Consider the following 24036-nt stretch of genomic DNA (forward strand, 5'->3'; position numbering starts at 1 on the left):
TTGGCCCCATGAAAGGAGAGAGTGTCTAGACAAAGTAATAACATACCAGCAGCTATTTATTTAATAACTCCCTCAAAGCCAGGCATTATGCTTGGCATACATTTTTATTCTTCCAACATTTCTGCTAGGTAGATATCATGATTATTTCCACTTGCAGAAGCTGAGACTTGGGCCGCTTGGGGACTCGTCCCCAGCCACACATATCCAAAGCAACAGAGCTGGGATTTAGACCCCGGTTCTTCCTGGAGCTGAGGCCCGCTCTGGCTTCACCGTATCCCTTGGCCTTTAGCACAGGCACCGTGGAGACGTGACCCAAGGGTTGTTATACAACTTGGTTAGTGGGGCTTTAGGGTGGCCAGGTAGAGGGAGAAATCAAAGGTGTTCCTAAAGTTTCAAGACCACGTGATTGAGAGAGTAAGAGAAACAGAAACTGGGAGTCAGGTGAAGAAGGAAGATGATGGATATTGCAGATGCACTAGGTTAGATATCCTTGGACTTGTCCAACAGAGGTTGGGATGTGTGGCATGGACCTGAGTTAGTAACTAAGCTGTCACCTGATGGCTAGTCCTGTAGATTCAGCTTCCAATTGACTATCTCTGTTTCTCTCTCTCTCTTTCGCTCTCTCTCTCTCTCTCTCTCTCTCTCTCTCTCACACACACACACACACGCACACACATACACACACACAAACCAAGATAGTTGCTGCAACAGATATTGATACACATATACCACAGTCCCCCTTTACCTGTGGGGACACATTCCCAAATGCCCTGTGGATGTCTCAAACCACAGATAGAATGGAACCCCATGTACAGTGTGTTTTTTCCTATGCATATGTACCTATGATAACGTTTCATTTATGTATTAGGCACAGTACACGATTAACAACAGTAACTAATAAAAGCAATCACAGCAATATGCCGTAATAGAAGTTACCTGAATGTGGTCTTTCTTCTCTCTCAAAGCATCCTATCACTCACCCATCTTGTGATGCTGTGAGATGATAAAAGCCTAAGAGATGAGATGAAGTGAGGCGGGTGGTGTAGACGTAACATGGCGTTGGGCTACTCCTGACCTTCTGGCCATTCACAGAGAGGAGGGTGGTCTGCTGTGGGACTGCAGTTGATCCCAGGCAACCAGAACTGTGGAAAGCAACCCTGTAGGTAGGGGGGTCTGGGGTGGGTTACTGTGCACATGCATAGGTATAGCCCCAGTTAGGTAGACAGTACCTGAGGTCTGTCCTCTAAAGATAATGGCCTACACCCATTCACTCACGCATTTATCGAGAGCCCCCAGCCCCTGGGCCATGTCCCTGGCGTAAATGGTACCAATGTGGGGAGGACACAGAAGCTGTGTGACCCCAGGGGAAGGACAGGTCTCCAGGGCGCATGGACTGCTCCCAGCTCTGGCTCCTTACCCTTCAGCTCTGTGACCTTCGGCAAGTTATTTCCTCTGGAAAACAGGGATAATAATAGTAACTACCCTGCAGAATTTTTATGACTATGAAATAAGTTAGTACTTATCAAACTCTTAGAACCGTGGCTGGCCCCTAAGAAGTGCTAAATGTTTATTAAAAGGATGATAGAGATTCGATTTAGCAGGGGAATAACATGGGCTTCCCTGAAGAGATGACACGGAACCAAAATGCAGATGATGAGTAGGAGTTAGCTGATGAGCGAGGGACTGACTCGCCATCCAGGCAGAGGCAGCAGCGTGTTTGAAGGCCCTGTGGCCACAATGGAGCAGCAAGGACATTTGAGGCTGGAAGGAGACTGTTGAGTAGAGCAGAGAGGAGGGGGAGGATCACGCCAGATTCAGCGGCAGATAACAGGAGGGGCTGGGTCATGGAAGGTCTTGTAGACCATTTAAGTTTTGTTTTTTCCCTCCGAGCAATGGGAAACTATTAGAGGGTTTTAGGAGGATATGTGCTCTATGTGCCAAGCAAAAGAAGCCAGATACAAACGGGTACGTACCGCATGTCTCCATTTCTCTAGTTCAGTAGTCGAACAGAGCTCTGTCACCCATGACCAACCACGCTCAGAATAGTGGCCCTCTCTGGCCGGGGGTGCCGTCCCTGCGGAAGGGAAGGGGAGACCCTCTGGAGTGCTGGAAACGTGCAGGGTCTCAGTGGTGTCTGGGGTTACCCAGGTGTACATATGGGCCATAAACTCAAGAGGAGTATACTAGATGCACTTAGCCATATGAGGGCACAAGAGCGGACCCCCGGCGGATCCCGACCCAGTTTGTAAGCTACTTCCGTCACCCAGGACAGAAATAACTCCAACTTGGCTGGGGTGGTGATTGTACCCCTGCAGATAAGCGGATGGACCCGAAGACTTGGTGATAAATTGGGTGGAGAGGGTGCAGGGACCAGGAGGCTGGTTGCGTTTGCGGAGATTCTGCAAGCGGTATTGTGTAATCGTCAGGAACACGGCTCGCTGGGTTGGACTCCGAGCCCCTCCTCCTCCCAGCTGTGTGACCTCATGGCAGCTGGCCTGGTCCGCCTCGCTCTCCTGTATCAAGTGTGAGCGGCCAGCGTCCCTTTCGTGTGCTTGCTTCAAGGATTAAATGAGCTCATTCGTACCTTGCTTACCCGCCTGCTCACGGTGGGCTCTTGGCAACTGTTAGCTACTGCTTAGAGGGAGCTGGCTTGGGAATGAAGAGCAGGAGTTGAGTCTTAGGTATGGCGGGTGCCCAGTGCCTGTTAATTGTGCTCATCTTCCAGAAAGAGAGGCCGGCAGGCGGTCGGTTATAGGGTCCCAGCACTAAATGGGGCATGTTGGGGGTCCCCTGGCAGGAAGACTCGAGCTGCATGGGGAAGTAGAGGAGAGCAGGCAGGGAGGGACTCTCAGGACCTGGGGCCGGGGAGGACGATGGGTGCAGGCCGAGGGAGAAAGCCAGGGCGACATGCCCCAGGGCCGGGGGGACCAGACGTCTCAGAGGGCGGGGACGCTGTTGTCAGAGGTGCCCAAGCTGCTGAGAACTGAGGCGGGATGCGGGTGCTCCTGTCAGGTGCCGTTCCCCGTGCCTTAACTGCGTGGCCGTGCGCACTCCTGTCCTGTCCCCACGCCCCTGGGCAGTGTCACCACTAGCCCCTGCTGCTCTGCAGCCCAGAGCGGCCCCCCACGGGGCAGAGCGGGATGTGCCTCGAGGCACCGTCCACGTTTTATCACAGTTGCTGTCCTCCCCGCCACCCCAGCCCCGTGCGTCGCTCTCGGTGAAGTGTGTGGGAAGGTGAGGTCGAAACTCACAGCACAGGTCCTGGACTCCTCTTTTCCAGACCATTTGTTGCACCGTGTGGCCTCGGGCCCCTCACTTCTCCAGGCCTGGATCCGCTTATCGGGAAAGCGAAAAAGCTGGGCGCAGCTAATCCCTCTTAGTGCCAGAGTATTTCATCCTAAATATACGGCGTCTAGACGTCGTGGCTGCAGCTGGGCTGCTCGCACTGAGCTGCGCGCCCCAACCTTTCCTGCCGTATGTTTGCTTACCCGTAGGGCATTTAAGACATATCAGTAGTAAGCCAGCCGGTGTGTGAGTGCGGTGTGTGAGTGCATAGAAGGGCTGCAGGGGACTGGAAAGGAAAGTTACTCTCAGTGCAGGGGCCACTCTGGGCTCCGCCACGAGGCCCGGGAGGCCATCAGTCAGAGTCTGGGGAGTGCTGGCTACAGTCCTCTTAACCTCTCTGTGCCAGCCACCGACAGGAGCGTCGGTCTGGTTACTAACCAGCTTGCCCCTCCCCGGCCTCACCCCTGTCCCCGCAGCCAGCCCAGCGCTCTGGGGAACCCCCGCTCCCGCCACCCTGGCCAGAGCCCCTCGGAAGCCCCCCCTTCCTGGTCCTCTGCGTGCTGCCCGCCAGCAGCTCTGATCTTCTCGCCTTCCCGGCCCCCCTTAGACTCGCCCCCCCTTCTCGGCTCTGTCCGCGACCCTGCTCCTTGACACCCTGCCCACAGCTTGCTGTTCCAGCACCACAGGAGTCCCTCCCAGTGCCACCTCTGCAGGGTCCATTCTAGCTTAGCTACAGGTCACCTCCGCCCGGTCCCCCAGCCGGCCTGTCCTCTGCCCTCTCTCGTCTGTGCATTTCCACCCCTTCCTCCTTCAGGGGCCGTACTGCTCTGTGGAACTTCCTCCCAGAGTGCCCACCCTCCCCGGTCTCTGCCCCTTTTGTTGGCCTTGTCACTGCTGCCCTGATTCCTCCCCTCCGCCCCCGGGGAGGGAAGTCAGCCTGGGTTCCCTAGCTGGAGTAGAAGCTGCCCTGAAATCAGACTCCCAAACACAGTGCTCCACAGTGCCAGGCACTGCTCTAGGTGCCAGGGATGTGTCATTGAACAAAACGAAGATGCCTGCCCGTAGATTCTAGCATGAGAAACGGAATGAATTGTACATTACGTCAGGAGCCAATAAAATGGTGGCAAGAGAGGGGTGCCTGGGTGGCGCAGTCAGTTGAGCGTCCGACTTCAGCCAGGTCACAATCTCGCGGTCCGGGAGTTCGAGCCCCGCGTCGGGCTCTGGGCTGATGGCTCAGAGCCTGGAGCCTGCTTCTGATTCTGTGTCTCCCTCTCTCTCTGCCCCTCCCCCGTTCATGCTCTGTCTCTCTCTGTCCCAAAAATAAATAAACGTTGAAAAAAAAAAAAAATTGAAGGAGGAACATCCCAGGCAGAAGGGAAAGTCAGTGCAAAGGCCCTGAGGCACAAGTATTCTGGTGTGTTCAGGAACAGCAGATGGGCCTGGCGGGAACCGGAGTGAGCTAGGAAGAGTGTGCTAAGAGGCAAGTGGGAAGAAGCGTCATGCCGCCTCGTTCAGGGGCTTCTGCTCTTCTGCATGAAACCAGCACCAGCATTCTGAGCAGAGAAGAGACGTGATCTGACTTAGTTTTTTTTCGTTCTCTCTGCTCAGAAGAGTCCGTAAGGGGCACAGATTCAGATGTAGGATGCCGGTTGAGAGGCGTTACCCCTAGAAAGAGGTGGGTGAGCTGGGCTAGGACTGGAGCACAGTGCATTTGGGGGGTGGCCCTCTCGGCATGTGTTTTGGGCCCCAGCGCCTGGGAGGAGGGAGCGGCCGGAAGCTGAGCTGGAGACGGCTGCAGGTGGAGGCCCAGGTGAGGGGAGAAGGCTGGGTCGGGTGTCAGAGGTCTGTCAGACATCCAGGTGGGAGGCCGAGAGAGCACCTGGCCTGGGACTCTGGAAGGAGGGCTGAGCTGGAGACAATGCGGGCGGGCGTCGTGGGCTCACCGGGGCTGTGTAAGGCCCGGACGCTGGCTGAGGTCACCCGCAGGAAGGGGCGCCGTGCCGAGTCGCGTGTCCCTGGAGCATTACGAGGTCAGGAAGAAGGGCAAGAGGTCCGCGGCGGTGGCAACCCGGGGCGGGAGGGAGTTAGGGAAGGCGGGTCCTGGCAGCCGCGCACAGAGGGTGATGAGGTAGAGGGAGGGGCCGTGCGCCCAGCATCCTGCTCGTCCTGCGAGAGGACTCGGCCCTGCGAGGTCTTGGTGGGAGGTGCGTGGACGACAGGGAGGAGGGGCAGGAGAGGCGGGCAGGGGCTGCCTTTTCACGTTGTGCTGGGAAGGGACACAGGAAGCAGGGGTGTCTGGAAGGCGTGGGAAGCACGGGAGGTGTGGAGGAGGAGCAACCACACACTGTGCGCCATTGTGCGTGCAGCACGTGGCTCTCCTCCGCACGGAGGAGGGGGCCACCGGTGAGGGGGGGACGCACGGCTTTAGAGGGACGGGCCGTCCGCAGTAACAGGTGCAGGTGCGCCTCGGGGAACTGGCACAGGGTCCCTTCCGGATGTGACCGTCCTCAGTGACAGGAGGCTGCAAGGAGGGTGACCCGCTGGAGCCCCGAGCAGGGCGAGAGCCGTCCGTCCAGGGCAGTGGGGTGGGCAGGGTGTAGAGTGCCGGGGAAGGGACTGCGTGAGGGGCCGCGCGTGGGAGCAGCCGGGGCTGGCCCCCTGCAGCCCCAGCCCTTCCTGCCATTCGGCGGGTGGACCAGGGCGCCTAATGGGTGAAGGGGTCGGGGGGCCGTGGGCTGTAAGCTTTGGAGGGGAGAGGGCATCCCAGGGGGGAGACTCGGGTTCCAGGGGTGAAGAAGAGCCCCTCAGGAAGGAGGGGTCCAGGGACTTGAGAGGACGGGTGTTCCAAGGACCACTCGTGAGGGACAGTGAGCTGGGACAGCCACCAGGCAGCGAGAGGAAAGGCAATAGCAGGGAGGTTGATGGGCCAGGCTACCTGAGCAGGAAAGACTCGAAGCTGGGGGCCAGTTAGGGACGGAGAAGCTGGTTTGGAAACCCCAGAGAGGGTCAAGGACAGGTTTTCACTGCAAATCAAGGGGTTTGTGCAGAATTTCAGGAGTCACTAGGTCGTCTCGTTTGAAGACCTCGTCTTCTTAACAGTTGTGACATTTGCCCAAATCCCATCACAATTAAACAACACAACACTTTTTAATTTCAGGACCATAGACATTGTTTTCTGTCTCCAGTGCCAATGACGACCAGTTCATTTTACCTCTCATGTGTTCAAGCCATTCAGCATGGTCAGGTGTGGGCATTGACATTTTTAGAAGGTGAAACGTCTTGTTGTATTTTGCGTTTCCAGTTGCCTTAGGGCCTACCTCCTCTGAAATGGTTGGCGCTAGGATCTGTTTTTCCGAGGCGGCTCCTGGGGACTTCACCCCCAGGTGACTTACCGGGAGCCGCCTCATGTTCCTGGGGCTCCTCTGTCCCTCCTTCCCTCCCAGCGCCCCACAGAGGGAGACCGACGGGCGTCCGGACCCAGCCCCTTCTGCGCCCGTGTCTCGTCTGCCTGCCTTCCTGAGGAAAGCCCTCGGGGTGTGGCAGGCCTGCTTTGTGGGTCCATCCGATGTCGTGAGGGCAGGGCCAGCAAACCCACGTGACCGTAGGTCCAAGGCCCTAATGCTCCGTCAGCTTTATGGACGATGGAAGTTATTCTCATCTCCTCCGACACCTGTTTGTGTCTCCCAGTTGGTGTTGAACCGGGAGAAGAGAGAGGTACCATTTATTGAAAGCCTCAAAACCCCAGTGGCGAAGCTTTCCTACAAGCACCGTGCGTGGCTCTCTTACTGACTCTGGCGCTAGCCTGCCCCCGTTATAATAGGAAGCGTCCAACATAACAGGATTCCTGTTGAATTTGCCTTCTTGCTCCGTCCTGAATACACTTCCCCTTGCACTCATCTTGTCCTGCCCTGCTTCATTTCTTGTTGGAATTAATGCAGCTCTTTCCTTTGAGTGTCCCTTTTGCTGATTTCCACATCTCCTTACTGTCTGCAGCGTGGTCTAACACGTGGATTTCGTGGCTCCCCATTAACTAGATAGTCTACTACTGTATAATCGTGACTAGTCTGGCCTCTGCTTATTCAGGCCTCTCACCTTGGAACAGATTTAAATGCTTTTAGACAGTAAGTTTTTGGAGGCCCCTGGGTGGCTCAGTCGGTTCAGCATCCCAGCGTTGGCTCAGGTCATGATCTCACGGTTCATGAGCCCATGTTGGGCTCCGTGCTGACAGCTCAGAGCCTGGAGCCTACTTTGGATTCTATGTGTATGTGTCTCTCTCAAAAATAAACATTAAAAAAAATTTTTTTTGTTATTGTGGTCACCTGCCAACCCCCTCGTCCCTCACATGTTATCCTCAGTGATCCTGAACTATTTGTTCAAGCATGCATGATCTTTTGGACACTGTTGACCTGAAGCAACCCCACCATGTATTTTTCTGCAAGCAAACATCTCTGTACTCATTTTCCAAGCCAGAAGCTACCACTGTGAGGTCTAGTCAGGCTCTCGCTCCATGACAGGACATGCTGTGTTGTAGTTGTTAATACTGTACTTTCTAGGGGTGCCTGGGTGGCGCAGTCGGTTAAGCGTCCGACTTCAGCCAGGTCACGATCTCGCGGTCCGGGAGTTCGAGCCCCGCGTCGGGCTCTGGGCTGATGGCTCAGAGCCTGGAGCCGAGCCTGTTTCCGATTCTGTGTCTCCCTCTCTCTCTGCCCCTCCCCCGTTCATGCTCTGTCTCTCTCTGTCCCAAAAATAAATAAACGTTGAAAAAAAAAATTTTTTTTTAAATACTGTACTTTCTAGAAAGTCCTGGAGAAGCAAACACTATGTCCTTGCGTTTTCATGTCTATAGAACTTAGCCTGAGCCTCAGATGAAGCGACAGATGGAGATGTGGGTTCAGCACCTCCACCCCAGGCTGCTTGGTGATGGGCAGTGGTAAGAGGATTTTGTGTCTCAAAGTGCAGGAAAGCTTTGCCAGGGTCCCTGATGTTGGATGTTGTCTCTCAAGCCTCGGTTTCCTTGTCTGTAGAGTGTGAGCCATGGTCACTGTGATCTCCCAGACCCTTCCCACTGCTGATGTTCTCTGCCTTTGTGCTGTATCGCCCATCACCCACGAGTTCCACAGTTGAACACTGGCTCGTTGTTTGGTTCTGCCCCCTCTGGTGTTGGTACCGAAGCATGAGGACAAACGGACACAGGGCCTCAGTGCCCTTCCCAGTCTGGCTGCCATGCCTGACAGAACACTTTGATGGGCTCAGCCTCCCACAGGGGACCGTGAGAAGGGATGGGGGCACCTGGGTGGCGCAGTTGGTTAAGCGTCTGACTCTGGGTTTTGGCTCGGGTCCCGATCTCGTGGTTTGTGAGATCCAGCCCCATGTCGGGCTCTGTGCTGACGGTGTGGAGCCTGCTTGGGATTCTCTCTCCTCTCTCTCTCTCACAATAAATTGTCCTTGAAAGACAAATGGGATATAGGCAAATGTAGGGCTGGAAAAGTTTATTTTTTATATTTCTATTTTCTCTTTGACATGTTGTCGTAGCATACAGTTCTGTGCTTGCCCACCTATAGATTTGGATATCCGCCCTAAGCACGGGGTATTGAAACACATTACGGAATTATACAGCCTACACAGCCAACTAAAACTACAACCCACCATGCATCATGAGACCCATCCTATGTATTATTGTTGCTAAAATGTAAGAAAGTGCAAGAGGTATGGTGTTATTTCATTTGTTGCACACCGTGTGGGACTAGGGATTTTTGTCCCTCTTTTACCTGTGAGGAACAGAGACCGTGAAGTCATGCAAAAGGCCAGGCCTTTGGGGCCTATTCCAGCCTGATGCCACCACGTCCTGGGCATCATCAGGCAAACCGAAAACAAACCAACCTCCCTGAGCTTCTGGTTCTTCCAACGTAGAACCAGAGAATTTTGCTGTGAGAATTTCCTAATGATGGGCTTGTGCCTCTTCTGTGCGTGGCTTGTGGGTACCTATGGAAACTGTCAGTGATTCAGAATAATCATCCAGGTGAGCTCTACCTGGAGAGAGAAGCAGATTTACTAATTGAAATCTAACACCCATGTCTGGAGTCAGTGAGCCGTCAACACCCTCCCAGCCGTGCGGTAGATCACTGGGGGTCATGGAAGCTGGAAGCACTGGGGCACAGGCAATGCTCAGCTCTGTCAACAGTAGGGTCTGCCTTGTAAAGAGAGTGCAAGGTTCCGAGCCAAAATCTGCTAAATCCGTACAGCTCTTTTTGGTGACGACACAAATGCAAAGGCGACCTTTTACAAAGCACAGTTCATACCTTTTTTGTTTCACTGACTTAAGACCCTTCCCTTGTAGTCCCTAATCCTTTACAACCCAGAGTTCAAATGAAGAGCTTGTGGCAGAAAAAGTTTTCTGCCTTCTGTCAGCCCTCTCCTTGTCTTTTTACCCACACACGCACGCAACGTAAATGTTAATTTATGTAATGATTTTATGACTCCATGGGGAAAGTGGGAGCTCTTCTGAAATCCACCCCGAATTCAAATGCCCCCTGACTACTGACCCGTCCTGTTTTATCGTGGAGGCTAATTAAGCCTAGAGGAGTCCGCTAATCCCCTTTCCTTCCATGATTTTTCAACAGATACCCTGGGCTTTGTAAGGAGAATTGAGTGCTTCATTGGAAAACTGCAGTTTTTTAGACTGTGGTCACTTTTCCGGCTGTCTGATCGTGGCCCACACCGCCCCTAGCCTTTCCCAGCTCTGTGAGGCCGAATGACTGGCTGGTGGTGCAAATGAATCTTGTCTGTGGGCAGGAGCTAAATCCTGTCTGGCGGAGGGAGTGCCTCACCCCCGTGGAAGAGCCAGTTTTTTGCATCAGTTGCTGGTCCTTCTCCATATACCCAATCTATGGATGTGTCAGTTCTCCTTGGAACCATTACAGCATCGGAGTTAGATAAAATGAACCAGTAAGAGAGTTACGATTCTCCAAAAAAATTAACAGCTTTTAGCAGGAAACTCCTAGGTCAATGTAGACAGACCTGGTTCTCTCTGAGGGTTCCTCTGAGTTAAGAACAGAAACGGCTCACCACAGTCAGCCCTGCAGTGAGCTCCCCTTTGGCACCCACACCACCCCAACCCGTTTCTACAGTTGACAGCATCTGTCGCACGCATTTGTTGAAAAGTGTGAAATGGAACGAGAATTTAGAACAAATTGCCAAGAACGGCTATTGCAAAGGGGCTTGAGAAGGTAAGGATAATGCACAGCACGTTAACTTTGAAATTTGTGCGTTTGAGGCTTTTCTCCTCAACCGTGAACTAAGAGAAAGCCTTTCGGGGTAAGGTGGCGCGGTCAGAGGGCATCCTCGGGCACCTACGGCATGCTCCACTGCCCTCTTCACTTTCTGTGCTGCTAGTAACCTTTTAATTCTCAGCTGGTTTTCAAGAATGTACCTGTGGGGACAAAACTGTGCTTTGGGCCAGAGAGTCAAGTTGACTAGCCCTGGTCAGAATTCTTAAGGCAACAGCACATACAGCAGTAAACCAGTTTTACTGTCGTGCCTTCAGAGACAGAGCGTGGGCTCCAGGATAAGGCTGCCCAGGAACTTGTGTCTACAGACTCGCGGGGACAATAGCCAGGGCAGTCTGTCCTCAGGGACTACTGGGGAAGGATCACATTCTGGAGACCTTCCGCTTCGAGAATGAGTGTAGCTGAAAGCTCCATAACAAGGAGAATCCCGTGTCCTATCATATTTATAATATAAATAAAACTTGCCAATCGCCGTTTCTATGGCAATGAACTCCTGTCCATGCATGTCCTTATATACATCGAGGAGTGTATTCCTAGGATAAATTCCCAAATTAATTTTTAATTTTAAGTAACCTAAATCTTGATTAAGCTTTCCCAGAAATTATTTTACTTAGGATTAGAAAGTCAGCATGCACGTAGCCTCAATTATTTTGAGGAAAGAATAAGATCTTTGTAATTCTTTGCCTCCTTTAATTTCAAGCTGAATAAATAAATAAAAGGAAGTATTTTCATATGTTGACTTTTGTATTACGTGCTTTACACTGAGGTCAGGGACTATGTCTTAATCCTCTCTGCTCCCCCAGCATCTTGCACGTGCCTGGTAGGGAGTAAGCACTCAACAAACGTGGGAGGGGAATGAAGAACCAAAGCAATCAGGTACTCAAGTCACATTCTAACCATGTGAAAGGTTTACACATGTCCTTTTCTATTGGGTTCAGTATGGGTTTGATTTACTGCTTATCCATATACCGAGATACAGACTTGATCTTGCTTTGTTGTTGTTGTTAAGAAAAATCATCTCCTGGGGCACCTGGGTGGCTCAGTTGGTTAGGCATCCGACTTCTGCTCGGGTCACATTCTCACCATTCGTGGTTCGAGCCCTGCATCGGGCTGTGTGCTGACAGCTCGGAGCCTGGAGCCTTCTTCAGATTCTGTGTCTCCCTCTCTCTCACTCTCTCTCTCTCAAAAATAAACATTTAAAAACAAAAGAAGAAAAAAGAAAAATCATCTCCTGAATGTTTTTGTGCGTGAACATTATACAGAGGTTAGAAAAACACATAGCAAACACTTAACAGGGGTTACCTCTGGTAGGTGGCAGGGGCCTGAGGACCAGCATCTGGATGCTTTGTGCTTCTGGAAACACAAATTAACAAAAGAGGAGTGTGAGGAAGTGAAAAAAGTTTTCCCCTGACACTGAAAGAGTGGGGGGGGGGGGGGGGGGGCAGGGAAAAAGGATAATTCCGGGTTTGGTCAATCCAGTGACTTAGAAACATGATCCAAGATCCAGGCCTTCCCACTCAGTTATTTTCAGCATGTTTTATGGCCTCAGGTGGCTTCAATAATTCCAGATATCCTATTATCACTATGACAGAGTCCAGCCAATAAGAGAGGTATTTTTGCTTATGCATTGGTTTATATCAGTGAAGAAAGACTGCCCTCAGCAGACTTCTTCTCAGATCCCATTGGCCATGATCAAGTCTAGTCCATGCTAGACCCAATTCTTTGAAAGGGAGATGAGATCACCATGATTTGCCTGGACCAGTCCTGAGTCCGACCTTGGTCTGGGAGGGGCGCCTGTCTTGAACACATGGCCCTGCACAGATTAGCACCCCCCAAAGAGATCATGCCCTACCACTGAGGAGGACGGGAGAAGGATGAATTTGATTAACAGACAGCAGTGTGGAGAATTCGTTCTACTTTATACCCTTCTTTATCATTTCAATTACCCACTACTTTTATAATTAGTTTTTTTAATGCATGATTATGTCAAACCTCAGTAATATTATCTCTTGATCTGCAGTTACAATGCAACACGGTCCAGTGACTCACCAAGTTCGGGGATTGTGGCTTGTTTCTTGCAGCTTGACTCACCATTTAGCCAAAGCTTGACAAGCTTCCACCTAAATGTCTTCGTCTCCAAAATTAAATGAAACCCTTTCTACCCCCTATCTCACAGGGAAGCTGGAAATTACTAAAAGCATTAAACAAAGTCATCACACATTGTGTGGATCCTGCACCACTTACCCAATCAGATGAAAGGAGTTATATGTCAGGTCTTACATTGCATAATTCAAAACTGGTGATGAGTAAAGAGAATTGATTCCACGGCCATATTTAAGTGTACTGGGCTGATTGTGTTACTGTTGGGGCAACATTTTTCATCAAGAAATTTCTTTTCTTAGTATGAAAACCTAGTGGAAGAAGGTCAGTGATGGAGACTGAGGAAGGGGTCCTCTGCTGCCCTCCCACCTCCAGAGCCGGCCCCTCTCCGTGCTCAGGGGCCAGCCTCCAGCCATTGACTGGCAGGCATTGCCCTCCACACTGCCCCATGCAGGTTATCCCCCCTGAGATGCTCCCCTCTCTCCCTGTTCCCACATATCTCCGCTCCAAATCCTTAAATTCGCTGAGCCCACGTATCTGAAATGTTCAGTTCTGTCCTCAGGGAAATCGGCCGATTAAAATACTCAAAATGTGGATGACAGTTCACCCTCAACATCTCCCACAGGGTAGCTACACTTAAAAAGAAGTCTTTATTAATCTGTAGTTAGTGAAATGTCTGTTTAGAGTAAGCAGGCCTTCCACTGTCCCTTGGGTCAGCCAGCCGACCACAACTTTATCAGGACCAAAAGGAGAACAATTTAACATCGCTGTTTCTGAAAATGTTTCCCACTGTCTCCGATACTGCTCATCACCATTTCCACAATGACTCAGTGAAATAAGCCTCTAGATGCTTCCCACCCCACCCCCCGCAGCTTCATGTGTTGGGGATTAGCTCTGTCTGGGACCTCCACTCCCTGTTGCCTCCTTCCCCCTTTGTCGGCACTGCAGGGCCGGGTGCAGGGCGCCCAAGAGGTCCTGGTGAGAGTCACGTGCTGCAGGAGCCCCGAGGCACCTTGCGCTGGCCGGTGCTGGTCCAGGGCAGCCAGGCTTGCCTTCTAGAGGCTCCTGCTTTCCCTTCCACACCCTCCCAAAGAACGTGAATAGCATTTACAGGATGCAGGTGCTGTTCTCCGCACTCAACAGTTGATTCCTTTTCAAGCTTTTGGTTTACGATTTGTAGTAATTCAAAACCTAAAAATTTTTTTTTGGGTGGGGGGGGGAGGAGGGCTATAAATTTGTTTACAGTTTTGCTTGCAAGCTGCTTCAGCAAATGTCAATTTTATCTGCTCGTTATCTGTCACTATCATTAGATGTCATTACCTCCCCTGGATCCTCGGAATTCAGAATTCAGCTGAGAATGCGCACCTTTACATTCAGTCTTTTCTTCTCCCGAAAAAGGAAGGGAACTTTGCAGCTGAGCTGCCCTACACGATGACATGATTCAGTGCCTTGGTAATCTTCCCTGTCTCTGCCCAACAGCTCTGCCGCCTGGAGCGCCACTTATCTGCGGGACAGTACCAGGGAACCCTGTTTGCCGACCAGCCTGTGATGTTCATCACCCCGGCCAGCAACCCCCCCAGAACCAAGCTATGGGAACTGGTCGTCCTCTGTGGGGGTCAGATCACGAGAATCCCACGCCAGGCCGGCATCTTCATCGGACCCTCCCAAGGAAGGAGGAGGGCGACGGTCAAGTATCTGTCAGAAACATGGATCTTAGGTAGGGATCGGCTCACGGGCATGGCGGGGCGGGTGCTTCTGAGCGCAGTAGCTGTTGGGGTCTGTGGTCCCAGGCACACAAATGGGCTTTTCTGGGGGAAGCCCGATGCCCACGCCCCCCTTCCCTGTAGCCGCGGGGCTTTTGGATGGACGTCTCAGCATCCAAGCATCTGCCTGATTTCACAGAATCCGCTAATGACTGTCGGTCTCAAGCCAATCCAGACACTCTCCTTTTTACTGTCGGCCAAAGTAGACTTCACCAGGACAGAGAGTCACCTGACTCACCTCACTAGCAAGTGTGAAAAAGGCCCAGCCTGCCCACAGCTACCCCACACCTTAAGGCCTGTCCACCCTCAGCTCAGATGGCCGCTCCCCGGTCCCTGGTCTTGCTCTGCTCCCAGAGCGGTGGGCCAGCACCCGGCTGCCAGGACCCGCTCCCCCCCCCCCGCCCCCCCCAGAGCATCACCCGCTTCTCCTGACACTCGTTTGTTCACCCGCTCAAAGAGCGGTGCAAAAGGAGCTATAGTTTTTATTTCAAAACCTAAGACAGGAAGCCAATGTGCACGTCTGGCTGTGTAGCATTCACAGTGCTGGACACGTAACTCCATCCGGAAGGGGAAGAGGTGCAGAGAAGCTCTCTTTCCAGGAGGCTGACAGTGTGGTGACGGGCGGGCTGTGTCTGGTACCCTGGCTCTGGGGGATCGGGGGCGGTGTCCAGGAGAAGTAGGCCAAGCAGGAGTGGGAGGCGGGCTCCACCGGCAGCAAGGGGTCGGCGTAGGGGAGGCCGGGCAGGCGGCGCTCGTGCGCTGATGGAGCTGGAGGTGCTGGGGTGCTCGGGGCCCCGCTCTGGGGATAAACCTTCTTGCTCTGGGTTTGATGAACGTACAGGCTTGCTGGGGCTCTCAGAGCAGGTCCCACAGACGGGGACACTAGAACAACAGGGATTTCGTCTCTCGCAGCCGGGGGGCCGGAAGTCAGAGTTGGTTTCTCCTGAAACCTTTCCTTCTTCAGCCCTCACTGGTCCAATTCAGTGTCAGCACCTTGAGGTGGGATCCTCACCTGGCTTCTTGAGACCTGAGAAGTGCATTCTGTCCCCTGTCTTCCTCCTGCTTCCTCCTGTTTGCCCCCCTCGTCTCTAAATTCCCAACTCCTGGCTTTCCTCACCCCTTCCCAGAGAGCATCCTTTAACAGATAAGTAGATACTGTGTCCACATTTTATTCATAGATCACTACAGATATTTATGAATATCTTTTAAATGATTGATGGTCATCCTTTGATATATTTTGAAAGTATGGCAATCAAGAGTAATTTTTTTTTTTTTTTTTTACTATCTGACGCAGAGTAATTTATCTTTTGCCTGGAAACTTATTTCAGAAAAAAAAAAATCTATGATTTTAGCTACAGTCCAAGAGCCAAGAGGCTGTTGACTCCTTTCTAAATGCCAAGAATATAACCTTCAAAACATCCTATGTTCTGAAACAGAGGTTCTTGTTTTGCTGTTTTTAGAAAAGTGCGTGTGTCAGAATGACACCAACTGGAAACCAGAATTTTGCTTTTTAGACAGGTGTCTCGTTCAGCTAACGGAACTGTGCACACGATGGCTATCAACAGTCCATATCAACAACTAATCTTTTCAGCGTCGGCTGTGTACCGTGTGTACAGGGCCAGCGTCTGGGTCTGCATGATTAGTATTTCCAGGCTGGGGAGCTCTGTCACCCCTTCCTGTTGCCTCGTGCACGGTCCAGCCGCCTGCTAGTTCCTCCGGTTGTTTGGCCCCTTGGCCCCTCTGCGCGTGGGTTTTTAGTAGGCAGAGGTCTACCTGCTTGACCCCAGTGCTTAACCTTCACAAGGCCCTGTGGAATTCTCCGAGATTCAGAGCTGGAGCTGGGGCCCAAGCCTCTTTCCTCTCCCATAATTCATGTCCTGTTTCTGATTTGTCATTGATTACACCATCTGCGTGTGCCCTTGGCAACTTCCGGGTATTGTGCGTTCTGGAATCCTTGGCTCTCGGCAGCGTGGTGAAATCCTCACCCGTAAGGTGAGTCCCCCTGACTCTGGCCACTGCCCCGGTCTGCACCCGGTCCTCTGTGGTGAGGTGGGTATTAGAATGTGTATTTTTCAAATATTTATGAGTTTATGTTCTTCTCTTTTTTGAGTTGAGTTACGGTAGCTCCAGCTTTGTGCACATAAAGGAGATTTCGTTTGCACATCTCTACACGCGTGCACAGACCCACAAGCAACATGGTCCTGAGTAGTGCATTCCCTTTCACGTCGGGGTCCTGCCACTGGCTTGTGCTCTGACCAGAGGCAAATCACCTATGCTCTCCAGACCTAATTTACTTCATCTGTTAAACAGACTAATAACCTCTGCCCTGCTTATTTCCCTCGATGGGCGAAGGAGATCGCACAAGAGAGTTGCAGGGTATCCTCATGCGTGCTGGGCATTGTCCCGTGTCATTGGGTGACAGTATCCACTGACACAGCAACGTTATTCTCAAAATATTGTGCAATTAAAATCCCTTTTAAATTAAAATTAAACCCATGTTAAGGCACCGAGCTGAAAGTTATTTTGTGAGACATGATGAAAACCAATACTCTAAATTTGTTCCAACTAGAAGATCCACTGCCTTGTAAGGTGGAGTCCCTGAGGCCAAAGAGTAGTTTGAATTGGGTAGTTCTTAAAGTCTGAAAAAAATTCTTAAAAAAAAAAAAAGTAGCTTGTTGCGTCCACTTTCAGATTTACAGTTTGCTTTCCAAAATAAAGATCCTAAGGTTTTGTCTTTTAGGACCTTTATGTTTATTCCTATGTTTTGTGGCGTCTTTGTTTATGCAGCCACAATAAAATCACAAGGGATGGACAGATTATCATTATTATCTTTTTTTAAGCCACTAGAAACCCCCGAGAAGTTTGGTTTGTTTTGTTGTTTCTTTGATAGAAGGAAAGATGGACATCACCAAAAAAAAGTCTCTTTGCCTAAAACCTCCAACATCCTAGGACTAGATTCCTGCAGATAAGCCTTCTTATCCCTTCACTGTCTGATCCAACATTTCTATTTAAAAACAAACAAAAGTGTCAAATGATTATTCCAGTATAAGACTTTCTCCTGACATCTAGCTTGTTCTTTGGAGGCGGCTGCTCAGCCGTGACCACGGAGCATTCAGCCAGCTTACCCTCCTGGCTGCTGGCATAGAACGGTGTGAACTTATGAGATCTCCAAACAGGGCTCCCCGTGTCTTACTCATTTGCTCCGTGGAGAGTCTCACACACGCTGAGTTGCCTTATAACGAGGCTGTTTGAACGGCCATGATTATGTTCCCAATTCATTCCCCAGAGTCCATTTTCCCTGAAACAGCAGTATACTTAGGCCAAGATTCTCGATGAATCATTCCACCAGGAGGAGAAATGGGGATTTTTGAGAGAGAAAATACTTGTGGGCACTTGAATATGTATGAAAATAAACAGGAAAACAAAAACCAAATTCCCGGCACGAGGAAACAAAATGTTACCTTTACCTGACGTTGGAATGGAAGCATTTCCCAGTAATTTTCTTTTCCCCAGCACACCCATGGAGTAGAATTCCCATTTTATGTGTCAAGAAACTAAGACGCGAAAGTCCCAAGTAACTTGGCTGGCGTCTTAAGTGAGGCCTTCGGCAGGGGTTGGGAGCCCTGAGACCCCAGTACATTCATCACTAGTCTGCGAATTTTTGTGCTGTAATCATTTCTTTTCACTCTCTTCATCCCCAGTTGGTGTTATCACTTAAGGCTGGTTTGGCCTTTCTCAGAAGACATATTTCCAGTCTCGGGCGCCCTTTTATTGTCTGGGCTATGTTCAAGTGATAAGACATACATTTTATGCTATTGTGGGAACATAGTGTACTATGCTCAACAGCGGTGCCGAAGGGGGAAAAAAATTAGCCTCAGCATGATTTCCTTATAACTTATAAAAAGCATTTGATTGGAATGTCTCCGCATGTCATTGTTTTCAGGAAAAAGATCTCTGATAGCATGTGGGCCTTTGCAGGCTAGCGTAGATCATTGTTTCCCCAGATGGCTGACCACAGAACTAGGCCCAGGAAAATGCATGCTCTTAAACATGGCATTTTGTTAAACGGAGGCCACTCGGGAGGCTCAGCCCTTAGGGTGCATGATTAAACAGATAATATCAGGAGTCTTCAGGTCCCTGGTAGTCCACATTTTTACTGCATAGATAAGGAACCAGTCAGATGGAGGTGAAGCCATTTGCTGAGGATGGAAAGAAGAAGAAGAGAAAGGAAAGACCCGGGGGTCGGTCTGTCCCCAGCCTGCCCCCTCCTCAGAACATGACCTGATACCACGCTCATACCTTGGCTTCCACCCCCAGGAGTTCAGCAACCATGCAGAAAGTGGCAGTACACTTTTAAGACACAATCTCAGACAATAAGACACATTATTTTTGTTTTGAGCTGTTCTCAAATGGATGACATCTACCAGGCTAGAAATAAATGAGAACTAAAACTGAAACTGATTTGTGGAATTTTATAATTTCAACGTCTTGTGTGTATAAGCTTTTAAGAAATATATAGCTTTTTTTTAAAGTGTGTGTGTATGTATATATACACTATATATATATGTATATATATATTATATATGTGTGTGTGTATATATATATATATATAATATATATAATGACTTTTTTTTAATTAATTGCAAGCTGCTGAAAGACTACGTGTTAGCCTTGGAAAGATATGGGAAGAGTGTGCTCAGAAAGTGTATTTCCCTTTAATTGCATTCATTGGTCAACTAGTGGTCCTAGATGGTTATCTTTGAAATTTCCTAACCTGTCTCACTTGGCTCCCCTTTGTGAAATTTATGCCAGCTGACCTCCAGTCACTGGATGTGAGCATCAACAGTGATAGAAAAGTGAAAAAGCATTTTAAAGACAGGCAGACAAACTGGAAAATAAAAGACCCTTCTCTGCACCTTACTAGCCAAGGCACAGTTTTTAAGCCTCACTTAGGAACAAAAAAACAAAGTAGAACATGACAATCAGCTACATATTCAACTGGGAACAGGAAATAGTGTAACCACAGCAACATGTTATATCCATCACCAGAAATGCAGTCATCAGTGTGGGGAATCCAGACGGCCACTTACATGCCAGCACTAAGCATTTTGGTTTCGACAGATTCGCAAGACTGTCTTATGTACAAATTCGCAGAGCCCTCTGCAAGTGCTGCCATGTTAACTCCTGCGTCTGGGCCAGGAGGGTAAAGCCATAAAAGAAACTTCAAAGCTCAGCCCCCTAATGGGATGTTGCCAGTAGTTCTGGCTGTCTTTGCATATTGGCCTAGTAAATTAACACTGGAGCACGTGGAACTTGGAACTGCTGTTCCTTCATTGTTGCATGTTAACCAATTAATATTGAGCATCATAGAACCTAAAGTGGTAGACCTTTTTTTTATGGACTGAATGGTGTCCCCCAAAATGTTGAAGTCCTAACCCCAGGACCTTAGAATGGAACTGTGTTTGGATATGGGGCCTCTAAAGAGGTATTTAAGGTTAAATAATGTCCTAAGGGTGGAGCCCTGACCCAGCAGGACTGGTATCCTTGGAAGAAGAAGAAGAGGCCCCAGGGATGCACCTACACAGAGGGAAAGCCATGTGAGGACAGAGAAAAGAGCTATTCCACAAGTCAAGGAGAGAGGCCTCAGGAGAAACCAGACCTGCTGGTACCTTGATCCTGGACTTCTGGCCTCCAGAGCTGTGAGATACTACATTTCTGTTGTTTACACGGCTGGAAATGAATTCTGGGATCATGGTAGAAATCTGTTTCTTTTCTCCATGAGGAAACAGAGAGATCTGAGTTTCTCCACCAGAACCACACGATGAATTAAAGATCCAGCGTTCCTAGTCACCCTCTTCTCAGTTCAGAGGCTTCCTTTGTGAAAAGATCTTAATTCTGCTCTTGGTAAGCAGAACCTCTCTTCATTTGTGCAACCACTAACAGTAGGGATTCTCAAACTGTGTGCTACAGAAACTGATTGTGACTGAAGGGTCCAACCTCCAAGTAAAATAACAAGAAGCTGTTCCCCATTTTTCAGGAAGAGAAAAAAATACTTGGATTAAATCATCTCATTTTTTTATTCAGTTTTTATTAAATTTTGATGCTTGGGGATGAATGAATATATAGCAACAAGAATGTAGGAGGAAATGAATAAAAGCATATCAGATATTAATAAAACCAAAGCAAAAAAGTAAGTTTTTTGAGAGAGAAAAAAGAATTATTTGCGGGAAGAAAGTCAAAAGTCAAAATCCTAGCAGTGTTGTGAAAGAAAGGAAGAGAAAAGGGTCCAGCGAACAAGTCTACAAACGAAACTGGGGCGGCTGCTACTACAGATACTGTAAGGATATTTCAAAATCATGAGAGCTTGCTGAATAAATTTATATCAACAAATTTGAAAATAGGGAAGATGGATAATTTCTAGAAAATATTACCAGAATTGACTCAAGAAGTAGAAAATCTGAATAATTTCAACCATTTAAAAAACTGAATAAGGGGCACCTGGGTGTGGTTCAGTTGGTTGAACGTCCAACTCTTGATTTCATCTCAGGTCATGATTTCACAGTTCATGAGATCAAGCCCCATGCTGGGCTCCTGCTTGTGTGCTCACCTTCTCAGAGTAAGTAAAATTTTTTTTAAAATTAGAGAAGTGAATAATCAAAAGTGTGCTTCTCACCACCCATCAAAAAAGACACCTGCACAGAGTGATGTCAGCAAAATGGCAGACCAAGAAGATCCAAGCTCCCATCTTCCCCACAAAAACACCAATACAAAATAAAACAAAACACCCAAACCAGAACCCACTTTGAACAAATTCTGTAGAAGCACTGGAAAACAATGAAACGTTTACAGCAACCGGGTGAAAGCCCAAACAAGCAAAGCCATGTTCATGGCATTAGGGAGGTTTTATGGCTCCTTACTCATGCCCCACAGTCTTGGTTTCCTTTCCTCAAATGTAGACCCTATTTGTTCCAGTCTGCTTGGGAGATCCCTGAAAGACTGACTTGCTCACTTAGTCTCAGTGACTTGGAACATGTGCAGGAAGAAAGGTGCACACTGCTTTAAAAAGCTACAAGGTAGGCAACAAATGTAAAAATAGGTTTAAAAAAATACTTGCATGCATCAAGGGACACAGTCAACCACACAAAAATACAACCTATGAAATGGGAGAAAATGTTTGCAAAAATAGAGATGAATATCTAAAAAATATGAAGAAATTCTACAGTTCAACAACAATAAAAAACGAATTGAAAAAATGGTCCAAGTATTACTTGACTAGACACTGCTCCAGAGAAGATATACAAATGGCCAAGAAGCACATGAAAAGATGTTCATCATCACTAATCAGATTAGGAAATGCAGATCAAAATCACAATGAGGTGCTACTGGATACCCATTACAATGACTACCATCAAAACAAAACAAAACAAAACAGCAAGTATTGTTGACGGCGTGGAGATACTGGAACCTTGTGCACTGTTGGTGGGAATGTAAAATGGTGCAGCCACTGTGGGAGACAGTATGGTCAGTCCTTAAAAAATTAAATGAAATTATGCGATCTAGCAATTTCATTTCTGGCTATAGACCCATATTATTCACAATACCCATAATGTGTCTTACCCAAGTGTCCATCAATGGATGAATGGATAAACAAAATGTGGTCTATATATACAATAGAATATTATTCATCCATAAAAAGGAAGACTGTTGTGATACATATGTCTGCTCTTACTCTTTCATTTCAACAGAGATCTAGAGTTCCTAATCAAAGGGATAAGATGAGACACACAAAGGAAATACAAAGAAAATATAAGAATTGTGAAGGAAGAGACAAGTCCTCTTCTTTGCATATGATACATTTGTTTACATAGAAAAATCTGGGAGAATCGAGAAACGATGATAACTGATTCAGCAACCTTGGTCTTTATAAGGTCCACTTAGTAAAATCATTAGCATTCCTATGCCCAGTAGTAAATAAATATAAAACAGAATACAAAAACTAGTGAATTCAAGGCTAGCCCTGTAATGTCATTTTACTCAGATTTCTTGGGTGGGAAGCAAAAGTTGTTATACTAGGAATAAACTATTAGACTATCTTGTCTATGACCCAGCCCACATCCTTGGTATACTCTGGGAAAGAAAGTATCCCATATGTGAACATCTCCAGCCTAATATCAGAACAGAAAAAAATGTTGAGAACTGCTCCATTCTTTTAGACCAGGCTGTTTCCTTCCAATATACCATATGTCAAGTCATTCACTCCGTTTATATTTGTTGAGCACCGATCATGCACTAAACATATTCTAGGCACTACTAGAATAGGAGTTGACAAGGCAGATACAATACTTGCCCCTATGGGACTTATATTCTATTTTTTTTAATAGTTATTTATTTATTTTGAGAGAAAGAATGAGACCATGAGTGGGCGAGGGGCAGAGAGAGGGAGAGAGAGAATCCCAAGCAGGCTCTACTGTCAGCACAGAGCCCGATGTGGGGCTTGATCTCACAACCATGAGATCATGACCGGAGCTGAAATCAAGAGTTGGATGCTTAACCAACTGAGCCACCCAGGCACCCTGGGACCTATATTCTAATGAAGATAATTTTTTAAAAAATCCTGTTGGTGATCAATGCTATGAAGAAAACAGGGTATGAGTATTTATAGCGAAAGTGAGGTTGGCCCTGGCGGAAGGGCTGTATTTGAGGTAAGACCCCAACGATGAACAGAAGGGTGGACCCATGTAGATCTAAAGCACTGGCCTTTCAGGCCAATGGAACAGCTAGGATCAAGGTAGACAAGGAGAGGCATTAAGTATGGAGTGTCTGATTGGAAATGATGCTGGAGAAGTAGCCAGAGACTGGACCACTCAAGGCCCTCATAGACCATGGTGAAAAGTTTAGTTTTTTTGTTCTAAGAATAAATGGAAGTTACCATAGGATTTTAAGTAGGGGAATACATATCTTTAAATAGAAGCAGAGAGAGCAGTTACAGGCTCTTGCAGTGGTTTGGGTGATAAATGGTGGTGGTTACATTTAGGATGATATCACTGAAGGTGGTGAGAAGCTGCCAGGTTTTAAATAAAAATTCTAGAGCCAGTTGGCCTTGCTGATAGATTGCACGTGATATATTAGGAAAGAGGAGTCAAAGATGACTTCTAGACTTGAATTTGAGCATCTGAGAGAATGTTGAGGTTTCGATAGATCGGGATCCTTGAGGAAGTACTGAAGGAATAGTGGTTTATTCAGCATACAAAAGAGGAGCTGGCAAGACTACCATCAAAAGAGGGGAGGAAGTCTTGTTCATTGTGGTTCCAGAGAGAAGTGAGATCAACAGATGAAAATTACACAGTGGGCAGCTGTGGGCTCATTAGGAGAAAGGATTTTAGGGTCATTTGTAACCTGCTCATCCCTACTGCTAAGAGCACCTTCAGTGTCAAAACCCTGTCCTGAGTGTTCCCGGAAGCTGAGTGACCCTCATTCTATTAAATAGGAGAGCTGATTCCTTGATTGAGTGAATGTCTGGCCACATGGCCACTCATGCTTCAGCCCTAGAATAGTCAGCTGATTGTGATAGGCTAAGATAGAGCTCCCAACAGCATTCTGAG

At 48.6% G+C, this 24036-nt stretch overlaps 1 protein-coding gene across 6 annotated transcripts in view; it reads left to right on the forward strand.

Annotated features, from left to right (window-relative positions):
* The window catches only part of MCPH1 (microcephalin 1), a 276612-nt gene that overhangs the window by 248206 nt on the left and 4370 nt on the right, over positions 1-24036 (forward strand). For 5 of the 6 annotated variants that reach the window (XM_047855480.1, XM_047855478.1, XM_047855477.1 and 2 more), the window contains one exon: positions 14151-14388. In XM_047855480.1, the coding sequence (XP_047711436.1) occupies positions 14151-14388 (238 nt within the window). Of the gene's footprint in view, positions 1-14150; positions 14389-24036 lie in introns of those variants that run through there. The other variant, XM_047855483.1, reaches the window with a different exon arrangement.

The sequence above is a fragment of the Prionailurus viverrinus genome, chromosome B1, assembly GCF_022837055.1.
Source record: "Prionailurus viverrinus isolate Anna chromosome B1, UM_Priviv_1.0, whole genome shotgun sequence".
NCBI classification, from domain to species: Eukaryota; Metazoa; Chordata; class Mammalia; order Carnivora; family Felidae; genus Prionailurus; species Prionailurus viverrinus.